General features: G+C 34.3%; 1 protein-coding gene and 1 non-coding gene across 3 annotated transcripts; both read left to right on the top strand.

Annotated features, from left to right (window-relative positions):
• The first annotated feature begins 465 nt into the window (after nucleotides 1-465).
• Nucleotides 466-25,231, top strand: LOC126964976 (uncharacterized). 2 transcript variants are annotated; one of them, XM_050808343.1, is made up of 8 exons: nucleotides 466-517; nucleotides 12,414-12,589; nucleotides 15,643-15,769; nucleotides 16,621-16,732; nucleotides 17,898-18,008; nucleotides 19,608-19,871; nucleotides 21,523-21,645; nucleotides 23,426-25,231. In XM_050808343.1, exons 2-8 carry the CDS (start codon nucleotides 12,459-12,461, stop codon nucleotides 23,716-23,718), a joined length of 1,161 nt encoding a protein of 386 aa, XP_050664300.1. In that variant the 5' UTR covers nucleotides 466-517; nucleotides 12,414-12,458; the 3' UTR covers nucleotides 23,719-25,231. The 2 variants fall into 2 exon arrangements, with proteins under 2 accessions (XP_050664300.1, XP_050664299.1); XM_050808342.1 differs by lacking the exons at nucleotides 466-517; nucleotides 12,414-12,589; nucleotides 15,643-15,769 and having other exon boundaries at nucleotides 16,705-16,732; nucleotides 18,235-19,871.
• Trnai-aau (transfer RNA isoleucine (anticodon AAU)) lies at nucleotides 21,426-21,499 on the top strand. Its single transcript has one exon. It is a non-coding gene; the product is annotated as a tRNA-Ile (tRNA).
• Nucleotides 25,232-26,536: the final 1,305 nt, after the last annotated feature.

The raw sequence follows: 26,536 nt of genomic DNA, 5'->3' as shown, positions 1-26,536 counted from the left end.
AAGAAAATGGAGATATATGGGGCATTTCTGTTAAAATAATGAGTTCAATAATTGATGTCATAGCACCATATCTTGCAATAGTCTTTAATAATTGTATTAATCATGGCGTGTTACCTGACCTTCTAAAGCATAGTAAAATTACACCAATATCTAAGTCGGGATGCTCTTCTGACCCGAATAACAATCGTCCTGTGTTGGTTTCGCCGACACTTAGTAAAATTTTTGAAAAATAATCGTTTGTGTACAGTTCGTCAAATAAATTCACACATCACACATTCTTTTAATATTAATATTCGTTCGCCGTGTCCCGTATTTCTGAGAAGAGCAGGGCACAGCATCCCTATTTTTTCCACGACCCGCATCCTTGTCATCCCAATCCCATATTATAACCAGTCAATTGTTCGCCTCATCGGGATCGCAACGCTCTCGCGAGCTCAATTTTATCGCGTCTGTTGAATTTGTTTTACAATAGACAAAGTTTGTGAAAGTTGTGTAATGTGCAGTTTTATATATTAAGGTTTGTATATAACTATTAATATTTATCATAAATTTTTGTGATATATAAGTCAAGTACTTTTGTTTATTGACTCGAAAAAGTAAATGTTCACATAAGATACCTTCCGCAGCATGTTTTTGAAAATGTAAGTAAATTTAAAATAAAAATAAACGATTTTTTGCATTTTTAGATATTCGTAGAGAGCTTAGTAATACAATCATGTGGTTTAATTTAAACAAAATTTGTAAGAGACTTCAAATAGCATTTGTTTTGACAAAACAGATTTTTTATTATGTAGTTAAAATTTGCGAAATTTCTATTGAGCATTATGAAAATATTTAATATATCTAACAGAATACAATCCCAGCTAATGTTTAAATATTAAACATTTTATTTAAAAAAATAAACATACTATGCCCTGTGTTCATTTTTTTTTTAGCTATACACTTATTATATATATAGTTAGTAGTTACTTATTTAGACTCAAAGTATTTGCAATATTTTTATGAAGAATTTGCGTTAAACATTCATTTTTTTAAACAGACATTTCGCTTTTTACTAAGAAATGGATACTTGTTTCGTTTTTGCCTATATGAGACAATTTATTCTGATATAATGCTCAATTTATTTAAATTACTTAAATCAATTGATTGTTGATTTATATATATATTTGAATAAATGCGATTTTTTCAAAAAGTTCATACTTTTTTAATGAAAACGAAAATAATTAATGGAAAAATCTATTTTCAGATTTGGAAATGTATACCACAGTTAAATTAATTACTGCAAAAAATTACAAATAACATCTTTTATGTTTCGCTGAGATCTATAGAGCCTACTCAGACTCTGCTCTGACTTTACTTACGTAAATCTTAGCTGAGTGTAACCTTAGCATAATCTTTGATTTCGTTAATATAGTCATTTGACAGATGAAATTATGCTCATCTTAAGATAAGACAGCCGAATACAAAAGTCAAGTCCGCGTTTTATCACACTCAGTAAAATCTGAGCTAAAGTTTAAGTACGTTTTATAGATCACAGCCTTACGGCCGTTCCCAATATTCAGTCTATCCCCTCCTTGAGATAAAAATCGTAACTATCGTTGACTTTTCTATCCCAATAAACTTATCGATGGTGAATCACCTTATCTGTCTGTCAATGGGAGGACGTATAGTTAATTACTGACAGTAGAAGGTAGTAATTTATCTATATTTTGGGAACGGCCGTAAGTCTGTTTAGTAGACACAGCCTGCATATTCACGGGCAGCAAATAAATAGTAGCTATTTTATTTATTTAAATAAATATACATTTTTTAAGGAATAAAACGCGTGTTAACTATATTTTTTCATTATGATTCTGGTTAAGTTACATTTTTATTATTTTTAAGGACTCGCGGTAAAGTAGAGTAGTACCTAAATATTACACAAATAAAATAAAAAACTAAATTTTATGAACGATGCGGGACTCGAACCCACGACCTCTGACGTTCCGTGCCAGTGCTCCCCCAACTGAGCTGTTCAACTCTCAGGTTGTGGCTTCATCATCAAGTTCAACAAAGCATACAAGATTTTATGCGAACGCCAGAGGTCGTGGCTTCGAGTCCCGCATCGTTCAAAAAATTTTGTTTTCATATTTTATTTGTGTATTAATCCTAGAAGTGAGGGTTATCACTTTAAAAACATAACAAATTTTGTATCTAAATATTGTTACAATAATTTCACAAGCCTATGTGAAATAAAATTTAGTTCAATGGGGCTTGGTAGTATCATTAAACCAATTTATCATTCGTTGTGATGCGGGATTCATTAGTAACAGCTGCCATATGCATTAATCTAAGTTAATTTTATTTGAGCTGTTGCGTTTAATATTGTAAGGAATGGGGTCGACTCTTAATTTTTGTTAACTGATTTAGATAGAAGTATAATTATTCTGCTATCTATGCTGAGATGGTTTGGCCATGTCGAGAGAATGAATGAAGAACGATTGACGAAGAAAGTGTATAAGGCCAGTGTGAATGAAAGTGTGGGAAGGGTTAGACCTAGGCGGACGTGATCAAATCAGGGACGTCTTGAAAAAAAGGCCAGGTCAAGAGTACCCTAAACCGAAGAGCATGTATGAAAGGAATAATGAAAGTTGACGAAGCGAAACAAGTTTGTAAGGATCGTAGCAAGTGGAAAGAAGTGGTCTCTGCCTACCACTACGGGAAAGAGGCGTGATTGTATGTATGTATGTATATTTATTCTGATGTAGTTTAATTATTCGATTTTGAATAGTTTCTCTTTGCGAGCGCTATATAACTAAATTCCATATGGACATAGTCGCGGGCAGAAGCATCGTTTTATACGTCTCTATTTGAAAATTGACAAATAAATCTAGTTTATAGTACTTATCATTAATAAACACATTAATGAACAAAATACACAATGTCAGGAAATATTTAATTATAAACAAATTTTAATACAATAAAATAATTTATTATAGGTAGAATGCCTATACAACAATATGCCTTTACCACAAGATCCCAGAAAATGTTCAAAACAAATGTACATATTACGATATTCAAAAGAATTGTTAAAAACGTTTGTGTGGTAAAGGTTACTATAGCATAAATGACTTTATTAATGTTACCATAGATTGGAAATGAAGCGACTGCCCTCAGGCTATTAAATAATAAATTTTACTGTAAAAAAGAAGTCCACTGAGTTTCTTGCGCCCTATCTTCTCAGGTCTGAGACATACTTTTTCGAATCGGTGATAGTTTTTCACTTACAATAAGTGATATCATATGCTATTTTGAAAAAAATATTTGAATTTGAATATTCATATATCGCTTGTCAACATACCTCCCGACCCCGGTCACTTTTCGTGGCCCCACACTACTTTCCACCCCTTTTAATTTCTATAATAAAACGTACACAAGCAAACGGCACGTAGTATTTTTATGGTGTTATTGAGTGTTATGTCCATAGTTAAGGAATAATTTTTGAAAAGTTTAATACGTCTTTTATGAATTTGATTTGAAAATTAAGTATTTTATTAAAACGCGTGTATTTGTTATTTTACATTAGATTTTGCGTAAAAGTTACATATTTAAAGTGAAACTTCTTTAGAATCGTTGTGATTTCAAACCGGATGCAACGGAAAAAACGACAGGTAAGAGACACAAATACAAAAATGTGTAGGATGAAGCCGGCAAAGAATGAGACAGAAATATGCATACTAATTTATTTTTATATATGACGCGAGTAGGTATATCTTAATATATTCTGATGTCATACGCACGACTTATAACTGCATAGACTCCAGGAGAACATAAATATGGTAGCGGTGTTAGTAATGTCTTTCATAGCGGTTGAAATCATGTGTCATCCTAGCAACATGTACCAGGACTTCATAACATGCAGTTTAGAGGTTCATGCGCAATGCAGGTTACACTTCTGACATGTGTACTTTGTACACACGCAATTTTTTTATTATTGTTTTTGTTAACTCGACGTTTCGAGAACTTTCCCCCCTTTCGTTATCACGTTTTCAGAGCAACGTGTATGTGCATCTTTAGGCCCCGTTCACATGAGAGTTGAGTTTTGGTTGAAATACATAGAAAATATTAAATATTTCCTGACGATTCGTTCAATTTCTTTACGGTTCGTAATTGTTTCATATTTCACTTCTGTCGGTACTTCCAGAATTCCACTGTTTTTTTAAAAAACCAAAACGAAAACTTAAACCTTGTCGGACAATTTTTGGTAGAGGAAATTCTTATGGGTTTGCGTCACATACATCCACATGACTGGCACAGGCGATAAATAAATATTTAAAAAAATAAATATAAAGATATATAGTTAGACATTTTTTGGATAGGTGACATCTTGTGAGTTCGCGTCACCGCAATACTTATAGCAGTATATCTGTAGCTATACAGCTGACGTATTGTGCAATATTATTGCTGTGTATATCTTATAAGTGAAATTGATTGGATTTGTGAAAAGTTCAAAGTGTATATTCTGTGCATGATTGAAATAGTGTTTTTGTTTGATTAATATATTATTGAAAATATTTTTTTAAAATTAAATTATAATTAATAATTTAATCGTTTTTAAACCTTGTGAAATTTCAAATTCTAATATTAAAACTTCTAAGTTTTAACTTCTATCAACAGACATTTTTATTTCTTATTAATCATTTCCATGAATTATTACTTTACTACACAGAACTTATTATTAATTTTCCTAAACATATATCGTATGAATCTTCTAATAGCAGTGCCTATATGTCAAAATATATTTCTATCGTATTGTTGTTTCATGCCCAATTTATGGGCGCAACCCGCTTAAATAGGTGAACGGATGTCAGCTATTTGGTCCCCTTCGTTTGTTAAACCTAGTTAATGTATGTGTGCGCTTATAAAACATTGTGTATATTAAATATCACTTGACAGCAATGATTTAACAACAACCTCTCGAATTGATAGGATAATGGGCAAAATAAACCTACGGATCTAAAACACATATACATACATATAATCACGCCTCTTTCCCGTAGAGGTAGGCAGAGATCTTTTCTTTCCACTTGCTACGATCCTTACCTACTTGTTTCGCTTCGTCCACTTTCACTATTCCTTTCATACATGCTCTTCGGTTTAGGGTACTCTTGACCTGGAATTTTTGCAAGACGTCCCTAATTTGGTCTCGAAACGTCCGGCTAGGCCCTTCCAACACTTTCATTCACACTGGCCTTATACACTTTCTTCGTCAATCGTTCTTCATTCATTCTCTCGACATGGCCAAACCTCATGGCCAACTGAGCATACCTTTTTCAATTTTTGTCACTTCATCTTCTTATAGACCACAGCGTTTTCTTATCTCACTAATTCTTATCCTGTCACTCAGTTTAACTCCTATCATACTCAAATAAAATTTGTAAAACAAAATATTATGAACGATGCGGGACTCGAACCCACGACCTCTGGCGTTCCGTGCCGGTGCTCTAACCAACTGAGCCAACCGTTCGAGTAGCATATCGTTACAAAATCTTGTTTGCTTTGTTCAACTCTCGGGTTGTGGCTTCATCTACAGGATCTACTTTACAGTTGACAACCTGCTCAACCCCAAGATTTGCATATTAGGAAATTGACTTGAGATGTCGCTCTAGTAAATCTAAACAATATGTTATGTTTTTAAAGTGATACTCCTCACATCTAGGATTAATACACTATCAAACTTTTCAACGCACTCATGTCAACTGCATTTATTCGGCCTTCATATTTCTTCTGCCATACCCAACTTTCACTTCCGTACATGAGTGTCGGAACTAACACCCCCTTGGATCTAAAACCACGTGATATATATCACATTAGACAGAGTATATACACAAACATAGCGTACGAGAGAGAAGAACATCTCTAACGGAGATACCGCAAGATAGAAAAGGAAAGCGAATCTATTGTTGGTGTAACTTATTTTGATTGACAAGTCTTAAACAATCAGCCACTCTTGACATTAGATTCTTAAGTATATTGAATATTAACTAACTAACTACCTAACGCAAATATTCAACAAATCAAAATTGGTAATGCATTATCTAGCTGTCAGGTCGACTATACGCTAGTATATTGTAAGTTTAGTAGTAGTAGTATTAAATATTGACAACATGCAGTTTAACAAAAAAGTATCGGTAAATCCTAAAATTTATTTTACTAAGCAACATTTTCCTAAGAAAGAGTTTGAGGATAAATTATATTATTATATATTTTTTATTTATTTATTCTTTAAGGAAAACAAACAACATACACCAAAATACATGTGTTTTACTTAGTTTAATTATTACATGCCCCAATTAAGTTTTCGTAAGTTACATGATTTATTTAATTTTGCGGGTATATTAATTACTAATATTTATTGAGTAAACTTAAAGTACAAATTTCAATTTCCATACAAACTTCTAACGCTGGTAAGCTATACGTTGTCCCATTGACAGACAGCGTGTACGGATAAGGTGAGTTACCGTCGATAAGTTTATTGGGACAGAAAAGTTAACAATAGTTACGATTTTTATCTCAAGTAGGCCAGATAGACTGAATATTAGGAATGGCTGTTGATGATTTTTAGGCCCTAGATTATTAATAGCGCGAATAGCCCTCGTCTGTAGCACAAAGACGGTATTAATACCGGCTGCATTGCCTCATAATAACATACTTACCACAGGACATAACACCATAAAATAACTATAGTATCTATGTCATTTAATCTATACATGTAAATAAAATTGGAGTGTCTGTTTGTAATATTGAAATAACCGTTCTTTATGAATATATATATACGTTACATACACCAAAATGGCTGGACCGATTTTAACGAGACTTTTATTGGCAGGTAGCTGATGTAATAAGGATTAACTAATTTTAGAAAAAATTCTTTGATTTTAGAAAAATAAAGAAATGTTGCAATGTCCAAGAAACGGTCTAACTCTTAATATAATTTATATGAAAACAAAACAACGTTTGCCGGGTCTGCTAGTTGTAATATAATAATGTATAATTTAGTGTTATAAAGTATTACATAGGTTCTTTATACTGCGTACGGACCCCTAAAGAAAGTTCTCAATGTATTTTTTTATGTTTTTTCAATGTATGGACGCACACCCCAAGCGTGCAAATAATTTTATGAGTAGGTTTTACAGAGAGAGGGGACAATAGGGAAGAGGTCGTCGACGCGACGGGATCTCGTTAGATACATCCTGCTTGGGGTCTCTGGAATCTATAATAGTCGTTTGGCGGTACCAAAATATAATTTACGGCTTTTTAGGAACTATTTTCACAAGATTGTGATTATTTCATGGCGTTGTTATGAACTTAGATTTATAAATTTATTGATCTGTGGTTATGATTTAAAGTTTTTGTAAAGTTGGGTCAAAGAGGACCGACCATTTGTGGTTATAGAAAAAAAATATAGCGTAAAAAAATATTTATTTTACAATGAACCAAATTCAACAAAAAATATAAAATTTACAGTTGCTAAATATAAAAAAATATATATTTTTTTGAAATGTATGTGTTTTTTGTTGGAATAAAAAATGGCTGAAGAGGCAATTTAGGGTACTTAAGACTTTAATTCGTGACAAAGTAATTGCAGTATTACCATTATTAATTACTATTTTTTTTTTATTGAAAATACCAACAGCATAAATATTACAAATGAGTCTTAAAAATTAGTGTACATATGACAGCCAATTACAAGTCTCTCTATATAAAAAAAAATAAACTAAGGAATTTTCAACTTAAATTACTTTAATATAATATAAATAAAAAAAAATATTAAAGTAGGCGGTAATTTGCGGAAATCGGAAGTGTTTCGCCTCTACACGAGGCATCCTCAAGACGTGTTGACTCGCCAAAATCTGGCACGAGACTGTTTATATATTTGTTCGTTTTATATTGCTCCAGTAACATTTTTTATATCTACTGTATTCATTAAAGGCGCAATTCCACTGAGGCAACATTTAGGCAACATGTAGCATACGGCATTGACGCATGCTACATTCGGTCTTTCTATAGAAGGAACACTAAGCGACAAAAAATATGTCTCCTTGCCACATGCTACGAGTTGACCGTTGTTGCCTGTAGATTGCGTCGTCTTTCGACACGATTGGACGTGTCGAACAGTGTCGCCGTCTATCCAACAGTCAACGGATCCATGCGGCTTGAAGAAGGCGACATGGAGTGGTCGAATGATAAAACCGTAGCTTGAAACTGAATTTCTTGACCATCGACATATAGCTCTCTTCTCCAATATCGTGGCGTTTTCCTTTTCCTTTTGCGATTATAAGCGATAACCAAATAAGCAGCTGCCGCGACTGTTTGTAGTGACATGATGTACTAAACTGAAGTTGCCTGAATAGAATTGCTTTAGACGCATGCTTCACTCAAGTCCGACAACGCTCATGCGACAGGGGGCAACAAATTCCGCATGCGACATCATTCGAATTTTCTGCCACAAAGTCGAACGCCTACAATAGGCAACACTAGGGAACAATTATCAAGCGACTTGTCGTTCAGTGTTGCCTCAGTGGAATTGCGCCTTAATACTTTAATAATTTATTTTTTGAAGATATTTTTACTACGATTATGAATGTCGACATTGGAAAAAACTTCGTTGTAATTCTTACAAATTCTATTATTGGGAGAATTTTTACCATAGTTCGTAGTGTAAAATGATAATGAAAAAAGATGCGCATTTCTCGTTCGTTTACGGCCGATTATTTCCCAATAATCAGTCTATCTCCTACTTGAGATAAACATCGTAATTACGTTGACGTTTCCTATAAACTTATCGACGGTAACTCACCTTATCCGTACACGCTGTCTGTCAATGGGACAACGTATAGCTTACCAGCGATAGACGTTTGTATGGAAATTGCAATTCACGCGTCCCAATAAAAGGCTTTAAGAATGTCTTATCGGGTATATTGGGACAGCTTCAGATTATTGCCACCTAATTACTGGTAGTTGAAGGTAGTAATTAATCTCTATCTGTAGAAAGTATATTGGGAACGGCAAGTAATATTGGGGAGTCCAGAAGATTATTTATTATATAAAAATAAGAACATTGTATCTAGTGTAGTGTTATTCATATTTTCGGTGATTTTTCTAAGATTTTTTTTATGGAATAGGAGGACAAACGAGCTTACGGGTCACCTGGTGTTAAGTGATCACCGCCGCCCACAATCTCTTGCAACACCAGAGGAATCACAGGAGCGTTGCCGGCCTTTAAGGAGGGTGTACGCACTTTTTTTGAAGGTAGCCATGTCGTATCGAAACACCGCACAAGGAAGCTCATTCCACAGCTTTGTAGTACGTGGAAGAAAGCTCCTTGAAAATTGCACTGTGGAGGACCGCCACACATCCAGATGGTGGGGATGATATCCTAATTTGTGGCGTGTCGTGTGAAGGTGGAATTCCGCGGCAGGAATCAGTTTAAAAAGCTCCTCCTTTGCAGTCCATCACGAAACCTGACGATTCTTTCTTGAGCTAACTAATATTTGTTATATTTTTATTTTTTTATTGTACTATTTTATTTTATTTTTATTGTTATTTTAATATGCAGGTAGGTACCGAATAATGACGCAGTTCTTACTTGACTATTCTAAGTATTTGCAACGAGTGATACGTAGATCATGCAGGGTTGTGGATTATTATCATAGAGTGGGAGGCTTCTTTGCACCGGATGCCGGCTAGATTATGGGTACCACAACGGCGCCTTTATCTGCCGTGAAGCAGTTATGTGTAAACATTATTGTGTTTCGGTCTGAAGGGTACCGTAGCTAGTGAAATTCCTGGCTACATGCGACATAACATCTTATGTATCAAGGTGACGAGCGCAATTGTATTGCCGCTCAGAATTATTGTGTTTTTCAAGAAACCTGAGCGGCACTGCATTGTAATGGGCAGGGTGTATCAATTACCATCAACTGAACATCCTGCTCGTCTCGTCCTTTATTTTCAATAAAAAAAGATGATAAAATATTTTTTTTTGTAATAAAACCGTTAAAGTTTAGGTGAATCGAAGCGCACCAGTGACCAGCTAATTATACATAAATAAAAGGCATTTATTTTCCTAAAAATTGATTCCTTTAGAATGGTAGGAGACTTTAGAAAGGTACCACAACGATGCCTATTTCTGCCGTGAAGCATTAATGTCTAAATATTATTGTGTTTCGGTCTTAAGGACCTCGGAGCTAGTGAAATTACTGAGCAGATGACACTTAACATCTTATGGCTCAAGGTGACGAGCGCAATAATTGTATTGCCGCTCAGAATTTTTTAGAACAAACATCTAAAGCTACACCAACAAATTTTTACCAAAATTGGCTAGACAGAGACAGTGACGTGCTGATTATCAACATTCCTTTATAATTATCTTATACATAAAATTCTCGTGTCACAATGTTAGTTACCTTACTCCTCCGAAACGGCTTTACTGATTTTTACCAAATTTTATATGCATATTCAGTAGGTCTGAGAATCGGTTATTATCTATTTTTCAAACCCCTAAGTTATAAGGGTTGTTCACCCTTAACCTTTGTTTTTTTTTAATTTTTGGACAATTTTTTTATTTTTATTTTACTGATTACAGATACGCAATAGAGTTGCCAGATGGTAATCGAATATAATGATTATTGTAGTACAATATATTTTATTAACGATATATTTAGTAGGTCTGAGAATCGGCCGTCATCTATTTTTATACCCTAAAAATTTTAATTTTTTTTTTTTATTACTTTATTTACAACGTTTGCTGGGTCAGCGAGGATGACGATAAAGTACAACGAAATCTTATAGTTTACCTAATTAATTACACTAAAAAGTAAAAAATAAAAAAACACACCGAACACACGGACGAGTAAAAAAAGAAGGAATCCGCGCGTGATATTAATTTAAGCTAGTCTTAGATAAAATAATAATAAAACTATGTAATCAAAAGAGTATGCGATACGATGTTGTAAAATAATTGTGTCATATTATGTGCGATTATCTATGAACTGGTACCTACAGTAGAGGTCAACTAACTAAACAGGATGGGGACTGTAAAGAGGACATATGAATTAATTGTCGCCTAACTGTCGTGCGATAGCGGCCTTCTCTAATATTGAAGCCAGCTTGCATAACTGCTGTTTTAATAATCTTGTACAACAGCTATAGTAAAATTGAGTTTAATTTGTAGCTCACAATATTACGATCTCTTGTATGGACTGCACGCTCTACTTTGCAATGTTTGTAGTCATTTTACGAGTAGGAGAATCCCTTGTACAGGATGCCGGCTAGATTATGGGTACCACAACGGCGCCTATTTCTGCTGTGAAGCAGTAATGTCTAAACATTAATATGTTTCGGTCTGAAGGGCGCCGTAACTAATGAAATTACAGGGCAGATGAGACTTAACATCTTATGTCTCAAGGTGACGAGCGCAATTGTATTGCCACTCAGAATTTTTGGGGTTTTTCAAAAATCCTGGGCGGCAGTGCATTGTAATGGGCAGGGCGTATCAATTACCATCAGCTGAACGTCCTGCTCGTGTCGTCCCTTATTTTCATTAAATAAAAATAATATTATAATCCAAACGGTAAATAAACCATACTAATATATATTTGCTGACTGTCAAATGTATAAAAAAGCTTATTAAACACTTTGGTTTCCATCAACTAATAAATTTTTACTCCTATTCTTTATTGTTTAATTGTAATACTTTCATTTTTCAATTTTTACGGTTCCGTAGGACTTTCACACAAAAATAGAAAAACAACAAATTTTGTGGGTTACTAAAACTTTCATCAAACCCTTTCGGGCATCTATTATATTATATTATTACTAGCTGACTCGACAAACGTTGTTCTGTACATAATAAATAAAATACTGTTTTTTTATGAATTTGTCAATAATATTTCATAACATCAAGCATTATTTCGTAAAATATTGTCCCTGTTGTTATAATGAAATTGCTTCACGGCAGAACTGTCACACCGTGCGTCAATACATTTTCTCATAGAAAATATGTCCATACAAAATAAATATTGGAAATAAAAATAATTATTAGTCCCAAATCGAAATAAAAACTATCCTATCTCTCAAGTTGGACTTACTGCACTCCATGAAGTAAATCCCATTTAAATCCGTTCATTAGTTTAGGAGTCCATCGGGGACAAACAACGTGTCACGTAATTTATATATATTAAGATTATTATTAAAGTTTTATGAAACGCTGCTTGCTTCGTATATGCAATCTGTGGAATGACTACCATAGGTACTAAATTAACTTTAACACTAGTGCTATATTTATTTAGGTTCATCAGGTACGCACTGCCTAGTAGCTGCTAGTGTCCGATGCAATAGAATAACAAAATAAAATTCTTTAAATTTTTCAGATGGAATGCAGAATATAATAATTTAAAGATGGCTTGGAGTTAATAATGTACAAAATGTTAGTCGTAAAACAATGGCTAACGTCCAATTTTATACTCTGTGTGATGACAGTACTCGCACATTCAATTCTACAAGTTACCAGTTTGAACGGACCAAATGTGTGCATGGTACAACAAAAGTAAGTAATTATTACATATATCACACATTTAAACACTCTCAAAGCCTATGAAAATAAGGGACGAGACGAGCAGGACGTTCAGCTGATGGTAATTGAAACGCCCTACCCATTACAATGCGTTGCCGCTCAGGATTCTTGAAAAACCCAAAAATTCTGAGTGGCACTACAATTGCGCTCGTCAAATTGAGACACAAGATGTTAAGTCTCATTTGCACAATAAATTCACTAGCTACGGCGGCCTTCAGACCGAAACACAGTAATATTTACACATTACTGCTTCACGGCAGAAATTGGCGCCGTTGTGGTACACATAATCTAGCCGGCTGCCGGCCTGTGCAAAGCCACTGGTAAAATTCATTCATTTTATCCTTGTCGCTTTTTCTACGCCTACAGTTCGAATGATAAATTAATTCAGAATAGCGAATAAAACTTCGTAAATACAACGAAAGAAAAATCTTCTTAAATATAAGTAGTGCGGCTCGCGTGATTCGATTTAATTTGACATTTTTCGTTATAATACAACAGAATACCGATGATAATTCACAAGCTTGCTGTTTTTTTCGGGTTCAAAACAATAAATCCACGTTTCGTCTTTTCGTCTCCTGTGACAATGTCAGAAACAGCATTAGAATGTCCGTGGTCGTACTTCATTAGCATCTGTGAGCACCATTCTACGCGGGCCCGCTTTTGCTCTTGCTGACAACAAAGTTTCCGAACTTTCATTTCTTCGTGTAAAATTTACTGAATTTGGCTCATACCAATCCCCAATAGTCCTCGAATTGTCTGATACGTAATCCGCGGGGTTTCTTCAATTACCCGCTTAACAGTAGCCGCATTATTTTCGTTGACGGCAGTTGAAGGCAATCCTTCACGAAATTCGTCATGTAAAGGAACGTGTGCCAGGATTTTAACTGTATTCTCTAGACCATAGAATCGTATGATCCTCAGAGACTCCTGGCAGGGCACGTCCTCTGCTTTGAGTCAGGGTGTTTTAAGACCCAGCTCCAACCTGATTCTGGCAATGGCCTCGCATTCCAGAAGAATGTGTATGGGGTCTTCAGCGGCTTCGCAACTACAACCAGAAGAGAGAGAGACCTAATCTGGCTAGGTGCCTGTTCAGCTTGCAGTGGCCTGAGAGGAACCCCGTGAGGGCACTCAGTAGTCTGCAGTCCAAGCTTATGCCTTGTTTGACACGCTTACGTTGATAGTTGCCTAGGAGCAGCTTAGCCTGCCGATGGCCTGGTAGCGAGGACCAGTGACTGACTGCTTCCAGCAATTCTAGATTCCTTAGAGCATTGCAGATAAGAGATTAACCGGGTCCACAAAAGGGTTGGGTTCTTAATGACTTTCATTGGTCGTAAGCTTGATCCAGACACACTGCCCTCTTCAAAAGCATCAATCAGTTAGTTCGTGCTGTCTCCTTGATACTCCCAAACCGGCACCTTTTCAGTACATCACTCATCTGATCTTTTTTACATTGAAAATGATTTCTCCGTGGTTCCTTATTCAGTCTATCGACTTTCACCTCTCTAGATGACTAAAGCAAAATTTCCGTCACAAAACTGTCACGGCATGTTACATTGCTCTTTGATTTCACTGTTTCCAATCAGTCTCTCTAATTACCAACATACTACAAATATCTCTCGATATAACCATAATTATTTTGATTTGATTCTTCATCTGCTACACCCAGCATTTACTATGAAATGTAAGCGTAGGAACCAACAAGCCTCTATCTACAGCTAGTCCAAAGAGGATATAAATAATACGTACTCAGGCGGGGCTGCCTCAGTAAAAATTGAAATTTTGTTTAGTATGAAACATGCAGTGATTTGACATAAGTTTGAAATAGTAATTACAGTTTTATGGCGATTGGCGACAAAGTATAATCCGGCTAAATTTGAAAGCGAAAAGTTGCTTAAAACGTAGTGGATTTCAGCTATCTCCGTTTTTACAAGACTATAGCCGTCATCTGTCAATCTATCAATGACTGCTTCTGTTTGCTGTTTCATACAATCGAGTGAATCGCATTTTTCTGAGAGTTTCGCTAGCCTGAGCTAGCCTTTTTTCACACCGCTCGACATAAAATGTAAAAAAAAAACAATTTTTTTCCCTTGCTATATGCAAAGGTAAATAATATTGTAGGAAGTCCATTAAGATTATTTGAATTTAAAATTTTGCATTGAAATTCATAGAAAAACTATATGTAAACAAAAGGGTATTTGAACTGGGCACCATAAACAGAACAAAAAAAGAATGAAACCTACAGCAAACATTAACGTTTACTTAACACACGAATATTTTCACGATGAAAACGACGAAAATATCGTTATACTTAACGATATTTTCAAGCAAATCATTGTTACTACAGTGATTTGATTGCAGAGTGTATTAATTTGCTTTATGGACTCGACATAACTCCTATAGTCCAACATTAATATATTATAGGTTACATTATCTCTGGACCTTCCGTCAATGACGTCACATCATCGCTTTGTTACGGTGTGCAAAACAAGCATCAGTATGATATTATTAATCATAAATAAACTATGATTTATTTTTTCAGTATTAGAGATTGATTTAAAGGTGTTGTATTGTGATGCTGATTTATTATAATGATGAAAAGTCAATGAAATCTGGGTTAAGTAAAAAAAAGTATTTATTTTTATGGCAGTTCTCTTATAGCGACACAGAACAACAGAAATTACAGAACTATTAACAACAAAAGTCAAATCGTAACAATGAAAACTTTGTAAAACAAAGTAATGATAGCACGAAAATATCACGACATGTACCTAACGATAATGAAACTGTAAACCGTACTGACGCAACAGGACGAATGCAAGGGGGTGAAAGGGGAACGGGAGGGGGCTTCAGGTTCCAACGACCAGAGATATTGTGGCTGTGTAGTACTATCAACATACAGACGTGACTTCTTGACATTCTGAGAGATTTTTATATGACTTAATTCCTTCTGCATTTTCTTCTCAATAAGTCGCACTAATCTTTTCTAATTTTAAATTACTAAACGATTGTCTAATTCTAATTTTTAGATACAATATAACAAAGCGTATCAAATACCGCGCTCCCATGTCTGTCAGGACTTATGAATGGTGCTTCTCCATGCCGCCGAGGTGTTCAAGATGGAAGACTGAAATGAGAGACCTTACGAGGCTAGAGGTAACTTTCATCATCATCAGCCGATAGACGTCCCCTGCTGGACAAAGGCGTCTCCCAAAGATTTCCACGACGATCGGTCCTGCGCTGCCCTCATCCAACGTATTCCGGCGATTTTGACCAGATCGTCGGTCCATCTTGTGGGGAACCTTGGTCCTACCAACACTGCGTCTTCCGGTACGTGGTCGCCTTCGAGGACTTTACTACCGTCGAACTATGTGCCCTGCCCACACCACTTCAGTTTCGCAATGATTTAGGCTATGTCGGTTACTTTGGTTCTTCTACTAGAGGTACCTTTACTCAATTAATAATGATATTAAGTTATTGTTCACGTTCTTGAAATAAGTATTTGTTGTTTTAAAATATATCTGGAATTCATATACGAAGATGTTACGCAATTTATGTTTAAAACAGTTTTACCTGGGGCATATACAACTGTTAATGAAAATGAAAATGAAAAAATACGCAAATAACGATATCGTTTGTAAAATATAACGTTATTGTTTATATAAAAATTTAATAACATTAAGTTATTAATGTAATTTTATTTAAGTATTAATTACCTCAAAAGTTTCGTTTTCTTTGATATTGTCTGTGAGAACTTACAAGATAAACTAATTATTTTTTTTAAGCATACCATAAAATTATAATTTCTTTTCAAAATAAACTTTACCAAAAAAAGGACTAGCGAAAATCCATTTTTTTTCTAGATTTTGCTTGATATTGAGAGAGATTTATTTCATTGTTATCGTTGTTAATATCGGTTCGGGCCTCTTATATTAGTGCTATATTTTTAAAATTGACAAAATAATATTTTAAATTCACGTTTAAATATTTTATATTCAAATTCTTAGACTGAAGAGCGCACTGCAGAAGTGGCGGTTTGTTGTCGAGGGTACAAAATGAAGGATGTGTCCTGTGTTCCGATATGTCCCAATGGCAAAACAGGCAGTGATTGTTCTGAAGGTAAGTGGGACTATACTATGTATAACATAACTTGTGGAAATATTATATAGGCAGCAGTGTGTTCTCAATGTATCGTCATCCTCTTCAACAGGGCACTCTGAGGCCCGGTCTCCACCAAAGCGGAGAGGAGAGGAGAGGAGATGTATTTTGATAACCAATCAGATTTCGTTATTTCCAAATATCCTCTCCGCTTATCTTCGGTGGAAATGGATCAAGCGGAGAGGAGAGGAGATGACTTATTTATCCACAGAATTTTGTGCCGCGTTGAACGATCAAGCAACGCGGCAGAGCGGAGATGAGATTTCCCCGCTGCCTTCTCCCCGCGCCTCACACACCCGAAAGCGTTGTTATAAACACAGCTCACATCTCCTCTCCGCACTGGTGGAAATAACCTGACTGTATCGTGGCTTATCTCCCCACGTCTCCTCTCCGGTTTGGTGGATACCGGGCCTAAGGCTGTACTTAGAGTTTTCTCTGACTTTACTTGAGTAAACATTAGGTGATTTTCAGCTAGCAAGTAACAATACAAATTAGAGTAGAGCTGTGAAAAGCAATACTAAGTAATTTACGTTGAAAGCGTATTCGTTAGAAATAGGAGTGTCTAATTCCGCGTCTCCATTAATTTTGCTACAAATTACATTTAAATACAATTACTCTTCTTAATCGCATTCTTCATTTCTGAAGGTCGTGTCCGTACTTCAAAGTTTTTGTAACGTTAGTCACTAAAGACTTCCACTCCTTTCGGTCCTCGGCCATCCTTATTGTGGTCGTAAGTGGTAGGTCGGTGAGTGTCTTGATCTGGTCCAACCAGCAGCTAGGTGATCGTCCGCGTGGTCCTTTGTCCTCCACCTTGCCTATAACTATCAGTTTGTCTAAATTACTGGGAAGGTGTTGGGCAATAGAATACAATAGCTGAAACCTTCTTCACATTTAAGTATTCTAAGACAACATACCATGAGGCGGGAGAGACAATCATCAGTGTAATAAATGCAGCTGCAGCTCCGACTAAAAATCGTGTTAAAAACTAAAAAATCTGGCTTTCGTTCTCAGCGATTTCCTTTTCCGAAAATTACTGATTCTACCTGATCCTGATTGCTAAAAGTATTAATTAAATATATTAATATACTATTCCTTATTATGTATAGAGCTTATGTTTTAATTTCAGAATGTCCACCAAATAAATGGGGACCAAATTGTGTAAATGAATGTGTCAAATGCCTCAAAGGATTTTGTTCCCCTTTAACTGGAGAATGTGAATGCTTGGAGGGATGGCAAGGTGAGAGGTGGGTTGCCACAGTCAATTCTAATGAAGGAATTTAGCAGAATGTAAATAAATGTATCAGTAGATCAAACATTTTAAAATTTCATTACAAATTCATTACAAAACATATTCGAGCGTTTATATCATTTCTTTTAATCCTATTTGAAATCGTTTGTATTTTTATTGAATATTTCTCCAAAATCATTTAACATAAACTTCGCATTTTTACATTTTGTTTCAGTTGCAACATTCGCATGACAACTGTAGCTCCAAATGCTTTAATGGAAGAAATACTAACAACTACCAAATCTACTACTCTGACTTTATCTCCTTCTCCTAAAATCATTGAACGTATTTTAACCACAACGGATTTAGGAATGACAACAACAATAAAAAGTATAACTATACCTAGTACTATTTCAATAAGTAAAACTGCAGAAACAAACAATGTTGTGATAGATAAAAACACTAGTTTCCCTATAAATGATAACACAACATCTACTACAGCAAGTACAGTAGAAAGAACTACTAACCACATCATCAACGCTGTTAATAGAGTTACTGATCATGCTTATAACAGAACTGAAATTCCTTTTGAAGGTACGTCGAATGATTTAGCTACGCATGTTCCCACAACTTCTATTAAAGTCCCAATAGATAATGAACTAACTACTAATCCATCGACTACTACTGCATCAGTAACAATCTTCATGAGCACGCCTAAAACTAGTTCACGATTACCACTAGTGAATGTGACACAAGGCACAGAAGAGACTTTAAAAGTAAATCAAGTAACAACAGGTAAACATAAAGCCAAAGAAATATGGATAAAACCGACACAAAATATTGCTTCCAATGAAATGAAGATCAAAATAATCCATGATAATTTAAAAAATAAAAGCGTAGCTAAGAACGATTCTGCCACGGAAACAACGACGCCACGCACAATTATAGTATCTATAATTCCAACGTCAGCTTCTTCTCATTCTACGTTCAAAAGAATTGCTCTTACAACTGCATCGTATATACCGAGAAGGACTTTATTTACAAAATCAAATAACAAAACAGAATTGGCAAACAAAAAATCAACCTTAGAGATTTTGAAACCAACCGTGCGGCCCTTTACAATCAAGATTCTATCAACATCTACAACAAAGTCTCATTCACCGTTGCACCAAAGAAATTTCACCGAACGAATATATATTCCTAAAAATAAGTCTTTAATTTCTTTCTACTCTGAACGAACTACTAGGGCTTCAACAAACAATATAACTAACAGCATGCCCCTCACTGTGGGTGCAACTTTAAATGGATCCAGATCTTTTAACACAGTAACCATACCATCTTCAACTAACACGGTATCCATAATAACTAACAGGCCACCTGTGTATATTAAAGACGAGAGAAAATATTTGAAAAATGACAGTTTTAAGATTCGTAAACCAAATGTGCTTGAAACTACAAAGTTAACGGCTTCGTTACCCGCTGAGCAACTAAAGACATCAACAGTACCTGTGATTAATAGATTCAATAATGAAACTACTACTCAAGTTAATTTATATTCAATAACAAGTGAAAATCCAACTGAAGATGAAATGTTTCATGTTTTAACAGAACCGGAACATATAACAGCTGTTATGTCCGACAAGGAACGGAACATAAATTCGGTAGATCTTATTTCTGTCGTAAGTATAGCAGGTGGGATTATGATGTTAGTTATAACGGTCGCTGTAATAATTGTGATGCTTGAAAGATGCAGGAAATTTCGCTACGATGATTTGAGAAAGATCAACGACATAAGAATGCAAGTAATGATTGATAACAATGATGTACCACCGCCACCTTATGTAAGAAGCATATTCCATTCTCCATTGCCAGGTATCTACTCTATTTTAATATATTTTTGTACTCCTCTACTTTTATCTGTCATTTATATAGACACGATCAGTAATACAAGTACATACTGTATTGAGTCTTTAAAAAAGTCCATATATGGCCTAAAAATAAGTTCTATAATGTCGCCAATAAATCACAGTTGTTTTGGTGCCAGAGATAACTAAATCTAGGTTAGGTATGGTTGGTTCATAGAAATTTTAGGTAATTCGTAGTACATACTATATTATGTATATAATAGTTAAATGTTTAGATCATTACAATAAATATTTTTTGACAACTTAAGAAATCAACTTGTACATATAATTTGCCTAGATGCTGCTAGGCTAGGTACCTATATTTTGTAATGTTAAAGTGTTATTTTGTCCCGCGTTGGCTGTATGGATGTACCTTTACCATTCCTTAAAGGAAAAATGAAACCACGTACCAAAGTATGTATACAATACATTTCCCGTACATATTTAAGCAGCAACCCGAAAAGTTGTGATATTTTTTTGTTTTATTTGTTTTAAATAAAATTACCTTGTCGTAAAAAAAATATTGTATGCGACAGATATACAAATAGGGAAAAAAAACTCGTGGTGTCATTAATTGGGATGTTCTCCTGTGGCGCACATCGCAACCCACGCCACTCATTTTTTTTGGCACTCGTTATAAAACTGTAGCATAAAAAACCATTGAAATATGTTGTTTAGTCTTATGAACCAATGTTTATAGATACATATAATAAATTATATATTGGTACCTAGTAAGGAGCATCAGTATTAGGTATTACTGACGGTTTTTAAATAAGTTAAGAGACTCGTGTTATCCGAAGTCTGTCAGTAGTCCTGACATATAATACAGTTACGCAGAAAGAAAATAGTATAAAATGTATACTTTACTGTTTAAAAATAGGGAGACAGGACTTTTTAGCGCTTCTCATATTTTAGAAAAATACTAAAACGAATTAAAAATTTCTGAAACGACATTAAAATATTAATAATATTATATTTTTAATTTGTGATTTTAATATCTTTTTACTTATATATAATTATAGACAAAATATGTATTATAGACACTTTTGTGTTTTTACTGTTTTATTATATTGTATTTAATAAAAGAGATTAGTAGATCACATTATTATAATATCACACAGTAACAAAATGCACATACTATGATAATATTGTTATATACTAACGGCCCTACAAATTGAATTGGCATAAAGTTATAACTAAGCATAAACCAAGAATATGTAAAGTGTTTACAAATAGACATTTTGTATAAAGTTTCCCGCGTTTATTTGCAAGGCAGCTTGTCATTCGTAAAAACTTCAGAATTATCATTGTATTGACAGTAGGTATTGTCAACGATATTGTAAACATTTTGCATTTTTTTTGTTTATCACCAGTTATAACTTTATAACAAGTTTATTTGTAAGGCCGTTACTGTATAATATTTGGATTAAGTTCTTCGAGTTTATGATATATTATTATATAATAAACTCGAAGAACTTAATAATAAATAGTGCAATATCTTATTTTGAACAACAAATGTGAAGGCCCATTAGCTCAGTTGGTTAGAGCGTCGTGCTAATAACGCGAAGGTCGCGGGTTCGATCCCCTCATGGGCCACACTTATTTTTTTTATTTTTCAGATCCTCCTAACACAGACCGATGCCATTACCAACCAATATCAACATTGGACCGAAATTTGAAACAATTTATGAGGCCTGTTGTTGTACAAAACATTTCACCAATAATGCTTGAAAATTTTCGAGGTAATTTCTGTTGCACTTAATTAAAATATAACCTAATTGCCAAATTTTTCTATGCGGAAACGGGAAATATAATATCAGCAATACAGGTTATGTCCTACGGCTGTGACATATGGCGGAGTACAATGTATAAGTAATATTAAATATAAAAAAATAAAAAAATTCTTGAATGAGTGCATTCATTCATTCTTTTAATGAGTCCGCTGCCTGTTGATTTTCTTATCATTTTATGGTGAATACTCGATATGATATGGCACAGTTCTGTTTGTAACTCGCCCACGTTCTCGTATCGTTTTTTGTATAGCATATTTTTCACGTATCCCCAAAAGAAGAAATCTAATGGTGTAAGGTCCGGGGATCTGGCCGGCCATCTAATCGGCTAATTCGTACCAATCCAAGTAGGAAAACATTCATTTTACGTTGTTCCTTTCTTTTAAAATACTATGTTACTTAAGAAGAGTTATTAGTTTTTGGCCATTCTTTCGATTGGCATTATAAAAGTAGGGGTGTTTTTTTTTACATTTCAGTCGGTTCGATTCCCAGACGAGGCAAGTAATTTTTAGAAAATCTTTGAATGCAGAATTACTAACTTTTAAAAATAACATAAAGTCTTCTTTCAGTAAAATAGCCTATCTTCGATATTTAAGGTACTTTCCCTTCATGTCCCATAACTTTGGGACATCCTGTATAATAATATGGCATAGCCGTGGGACAGCCTGTGTATACGTGATAGAAATTAATTATTTTAAATTAGTATTTTTTCGACAATATTGGCGCTTTCGCTGAGTCATGTTTCTTTCGAGGCATTTTTCTATGCCATCGAAAATACTTAATAAAAATATGATCACCAGAAGACCTCAAAAAACATCGCCGCTCATACAAAACTCATTCTGAACTAGAAGATATTAAGTCATTAAAAAACAATAACAATAACAGTTTTGCCAACCTCTAAGCCATAATTCAGGATCACTGAATCCTGAATTCTGGTATGAGCAAATATTTTTATAATGAATATAAATGTTTGTTTCCGAGTCATTGATATTTTTATATTTATGTCTATTGTATTAGTTTTAACCTATACTGCAGTAGCAGTGTCAGTGTGTTATTTTAATTTATAACTTTATACCAATACTAGCTGACCCGGCAAACGTTGTTTTGCCATATAAAGTATAATTCACGCGATAGTTTTATAAGTAATAAAATATTGCCTATATTATAGCCTGTACATAATTTTGTTCTATTTTGTGTTACAAATTTAGCAATTTTATTACGGATCCCTAATTTTGAAAAAAAAAACATAGCCTATAGCCTTCCTCGATAAATGGACTACCCAACACTGAATGAATCATTCAAATCGGACCAGTAGTACCAGAGATTAGCGCGTTCAAACAAACAAACACTGCAGCTTTATAATATTAGTATAGATTATTTGTACGGCCGTGACAGTCCACCAATTGTAATTAAATCTTTTTCGTGCAAATATAAACCTGTTTTTATAATTTTAAAAAGCAAATCAGTCTGTTTAATTGAAATTATTCACGCCAGTCTCAGTTTGTTCCTGCAATAGCCTCTGTATCTAGCAAAAAAACTTTTATAGTGTAAAGTGTAAACGTCCACTGACTCAGGTTAAACAACCAACAGCTTTTAAAAGTCAACCGAAGTCTCTGAAAACGATGTTAAATCCCTTACTATACTTTCCTTAACTGCGGTTTTCCTACTTGACGAGCAGTGTAGAGAGATAATGCCATACACATAATCCTAAAACATATTAATTTTTACACAGGTATTCTAGAATGCCATTATGATCATCTGCCAAGGAGGGCACATGACATTTGTATTTCTGGACGTTCTTCAGTAGCGACATCTACATTTAGTGATGAAGAATTACACAGTCAACGAACACACCGTATGTCTGAGTATACAATAGAAGCTCTAAAATGTGAAGCAAAACAAGATGTTATTGAGAATAATATGAGTTCTGAGCCTCTATATGCTGAAATACCATGCTGGAGACCACCTTCTGAACACGCCATTGAAGTAATGAACTTGAACGGGGAGGCAGTTACAGAATTATGACCAAATTTCAGACCAATGATATCGTAGAAGTACAAATTATCATTTTAAAACAAAAAGTCCCTTTTGACGGCAACTTATAGTAAGATGTGCGTTGATTTTAGATCTTTGCAAGTGAATAATTATGAAGTAAATTATAGTCATCAAAATTAAATTCTGAAATATTCGAAAATATTGGTGAATGCAAAACTAACATTGTTTTATAAAGTGATACCTTAGATCATTTATACATCTCGAAAGACTGTGACAGCTGTGAAAACGGCGAAATAAATTTAAGGTTGACTGTCAACCTCTATTTTTAGCAATGCACAACACAAAGTCACATACAAATCGCTAGTGTAAGACGTAGCTTGTCACGCACACTATAGTAATAAACCTGGCCTGTTTTCATCGGTTGTCTAGCAAGTGGCTCTATGTACATGTATAAATTATCTAAGAGTGAAAGGTACTATTTATTGTAGTTCCTCACTACTTTTGTAACATACTATATAATATAGTATTCCGCCTTCTTTTAAAGTGCATTTAAATAAATCCTGATAGAATTATATGCTTATAGTGTCTTTTATAAACATTGCTATAATTTTAGTAAAGGCGCTATTGTTATTATATGACGCATAATATAATACGTTGTAATATTTTAATAAATATTGTTATTATTATCTATGAGACTCAAGATCTCATTATTTTTCATGGCAGATATGTTTTATTTGTTATATGTAGATATCTAAGCATTAAAAACAAGATTATGTAGTAGGTACCTAGCATAATGAAAGCATCTAATTAAAAAAAAAATAGATTTTATAAGAATAATGCTGTCATAATTGTTATATTAATATATATCTAAGCATTTAAAACAATAGATTACTTATGTCTTAATATAAGTATCTAATTAAAATAATTAATATAAGATAGTATTACCTACAATCACGGACGAGTAAAAAAGTAAGGACTCCATGTCACCTTACATAACAGTGAGGCACCAAAACAAGCCGGTAAATGTGTAAATACATAGCCCCACGCCTACACTTAGACTAATGCAAGCCGATCGGCCGCCATTATGAGATTTGCCATCGTCTGTGACAGATCAGTTTGCGTCGCAATAATATATTTTAAAAATACCGTCGTCCGTTGTGAAAAAGTGTAAAAACAATAATATAAAAGTATTTGATATATGATTATTTAAGGGAGAAAAATTGTACAACTGGTATACCCCGTAACCGCACACACACTAGCATAAAAGTGCTTCACTCGCTAATATCACGGCGCGCAGTCCTTCTTTTTTTACCAGTCCGTGCCTACAATAAGCACCGAAAAATTAATGTGTTAATGTCAAAAGGGATTTGACAGTTTATTCCGGGTTTCTTGCGACTGACTTATTACAATTATCTTATTAAAGAAGATAATAGATTTAAATAAATTGAAATACCAAAGATTTACATAATTCAATTTAAAATATTAATATGGGTTGTTATGTAGTTCAAAGTAAGGAAATAAATAAATGATAATAATTTATGTATATGATTTATTATTATACTTATTCCTATACAACAGTATAAGTTAATAAAATGTTTGGTGTTATGTTACATTCTCTTTGTCCTAATTTCACAAAAGCCCTTTTCAACTTCTATTCGGGTTTTTCGCTGAATACAAGGTATTGCTTGCTCCACATAACCAATATAATATTACTGTCTATTAAATTTTTCTCTGCCTTTAAGAGTAAAGAGTCTTGTCTATATCACCATCAAGAACACAAATGTTCTTTTTTATGACTATACAAGATGTCCCAAAGTTATGGGACATGAAGGGAAAGTACCTTAAATATCGAAGATAGGCTTTTTTACTGAAAGAAGACTTTATGTTATTTTTAAAAGTTAGTAATTATGCATTCAAAGATTTTCTAAAAATTACTTGCCTCGTCTGGGAATCGAACCGACTTAAATGTAAAAAAAACACCCCTACTCTTATGATGCCAATCCAAAGAATGGCCAAAAACGAATAACTCTTCTTTAGTAACATAGTATTTTAAAAGAAAGTAGTCAATTAAGTGGGTATTTTTTTGTAAATTAATTAATAAAATGCTCAAAATGTGATCTCTCTTGTCTTACGCAAATCGCCAACCTTTAATGAGACCGCTGCCTGTTGATTTTCTTATCATTTTATGGTGAATACTCGATATGATATGGCACAATTCTGTTTGTAACTCGCCCACGTTCTCGTATCGCTTTTTGTATAGCATATCTTTCACATATCCCCAAAAGAAGAAATCTAATGGTGTAAGGTTCGGGGATCTGGCCGGCCATCTAATCGGTCCATTCGTACCAATCCAAGTAGGAAATCTTTCATTTTACGTTGTTCGTTTCTTTTAAAATACTACGTTACTTAAGAAGAGTTATTAGTTTTTGGCCATTCTTTCGATTGGCATTATAAAAGTAGGAGTGTTTTTTTTTACATTTGAGTCGGTTTGATTCCCAGACGAGGCAAGTAATTTTTAGAAAATGTTTGAATGCAGAAATACTAACTTTTAAAAATAACATAAAGTCTTCTTTCAGTAAAATAGCCTATCTTCGATATTTAAGGTACTTTCCCTTCATGTCCCATAACTTTGGGACATCCTGTATATGTAGGTTTAGGCTTATTTTTATTATTAATAGAGGGTGGATATTTGGCTAGTTCTAATGAGTCCTAGTAACACCTCGTCCAGAATCGAACTATTGTGTTCGCCACTCATAGCTTGTCGTCAAGCCCTGCCGCATTTATGAACCGCAGTATCTTATTGAGGCAAGTATTACAAACAGCATCTGAGAGCAAGGTGTAGTCACCA

Source organism: Leptidea sinapis, chromosome 6 (assembly GCF_905404315.1).
Source record: "Leptidea sinapis chromosome 6, ilLepSina1.1, whole genome shotgun sequence".
Classification (NCBI taxonomy): Eukaryota; Metazoa; Arthropoda; class Insecta; order Lepidoptera; family Pieridae; genus Leptidea; species Leptidea sinapis.
The sequence above is the reverse complement of the archived record's forward strand: the minus strand, read 5'-3'. Positions and strand labels throughout refer to the sequence as shown.

Coding starts and splice junctions, on each gene's coding strand:
- LOC126964976 (XM_050808342.1), top strand. CDS start 17,989: ATGCTTGGAGGGATGGCAAG. Junction 19,872..21,522: donor ATTCCATTCTCCATTGCCAG/GTATCTACTCTA, acceptor TTTATTTTTCAG/ATCCTCCTAACACAGACCGA. Junction 21,646..23,425: donor AATGCTTGAAAATTTTCGAG/GTAATTTCTGTT, acceptor ATTTTTACACAG/GTATTCTAGAATGCCATTAT.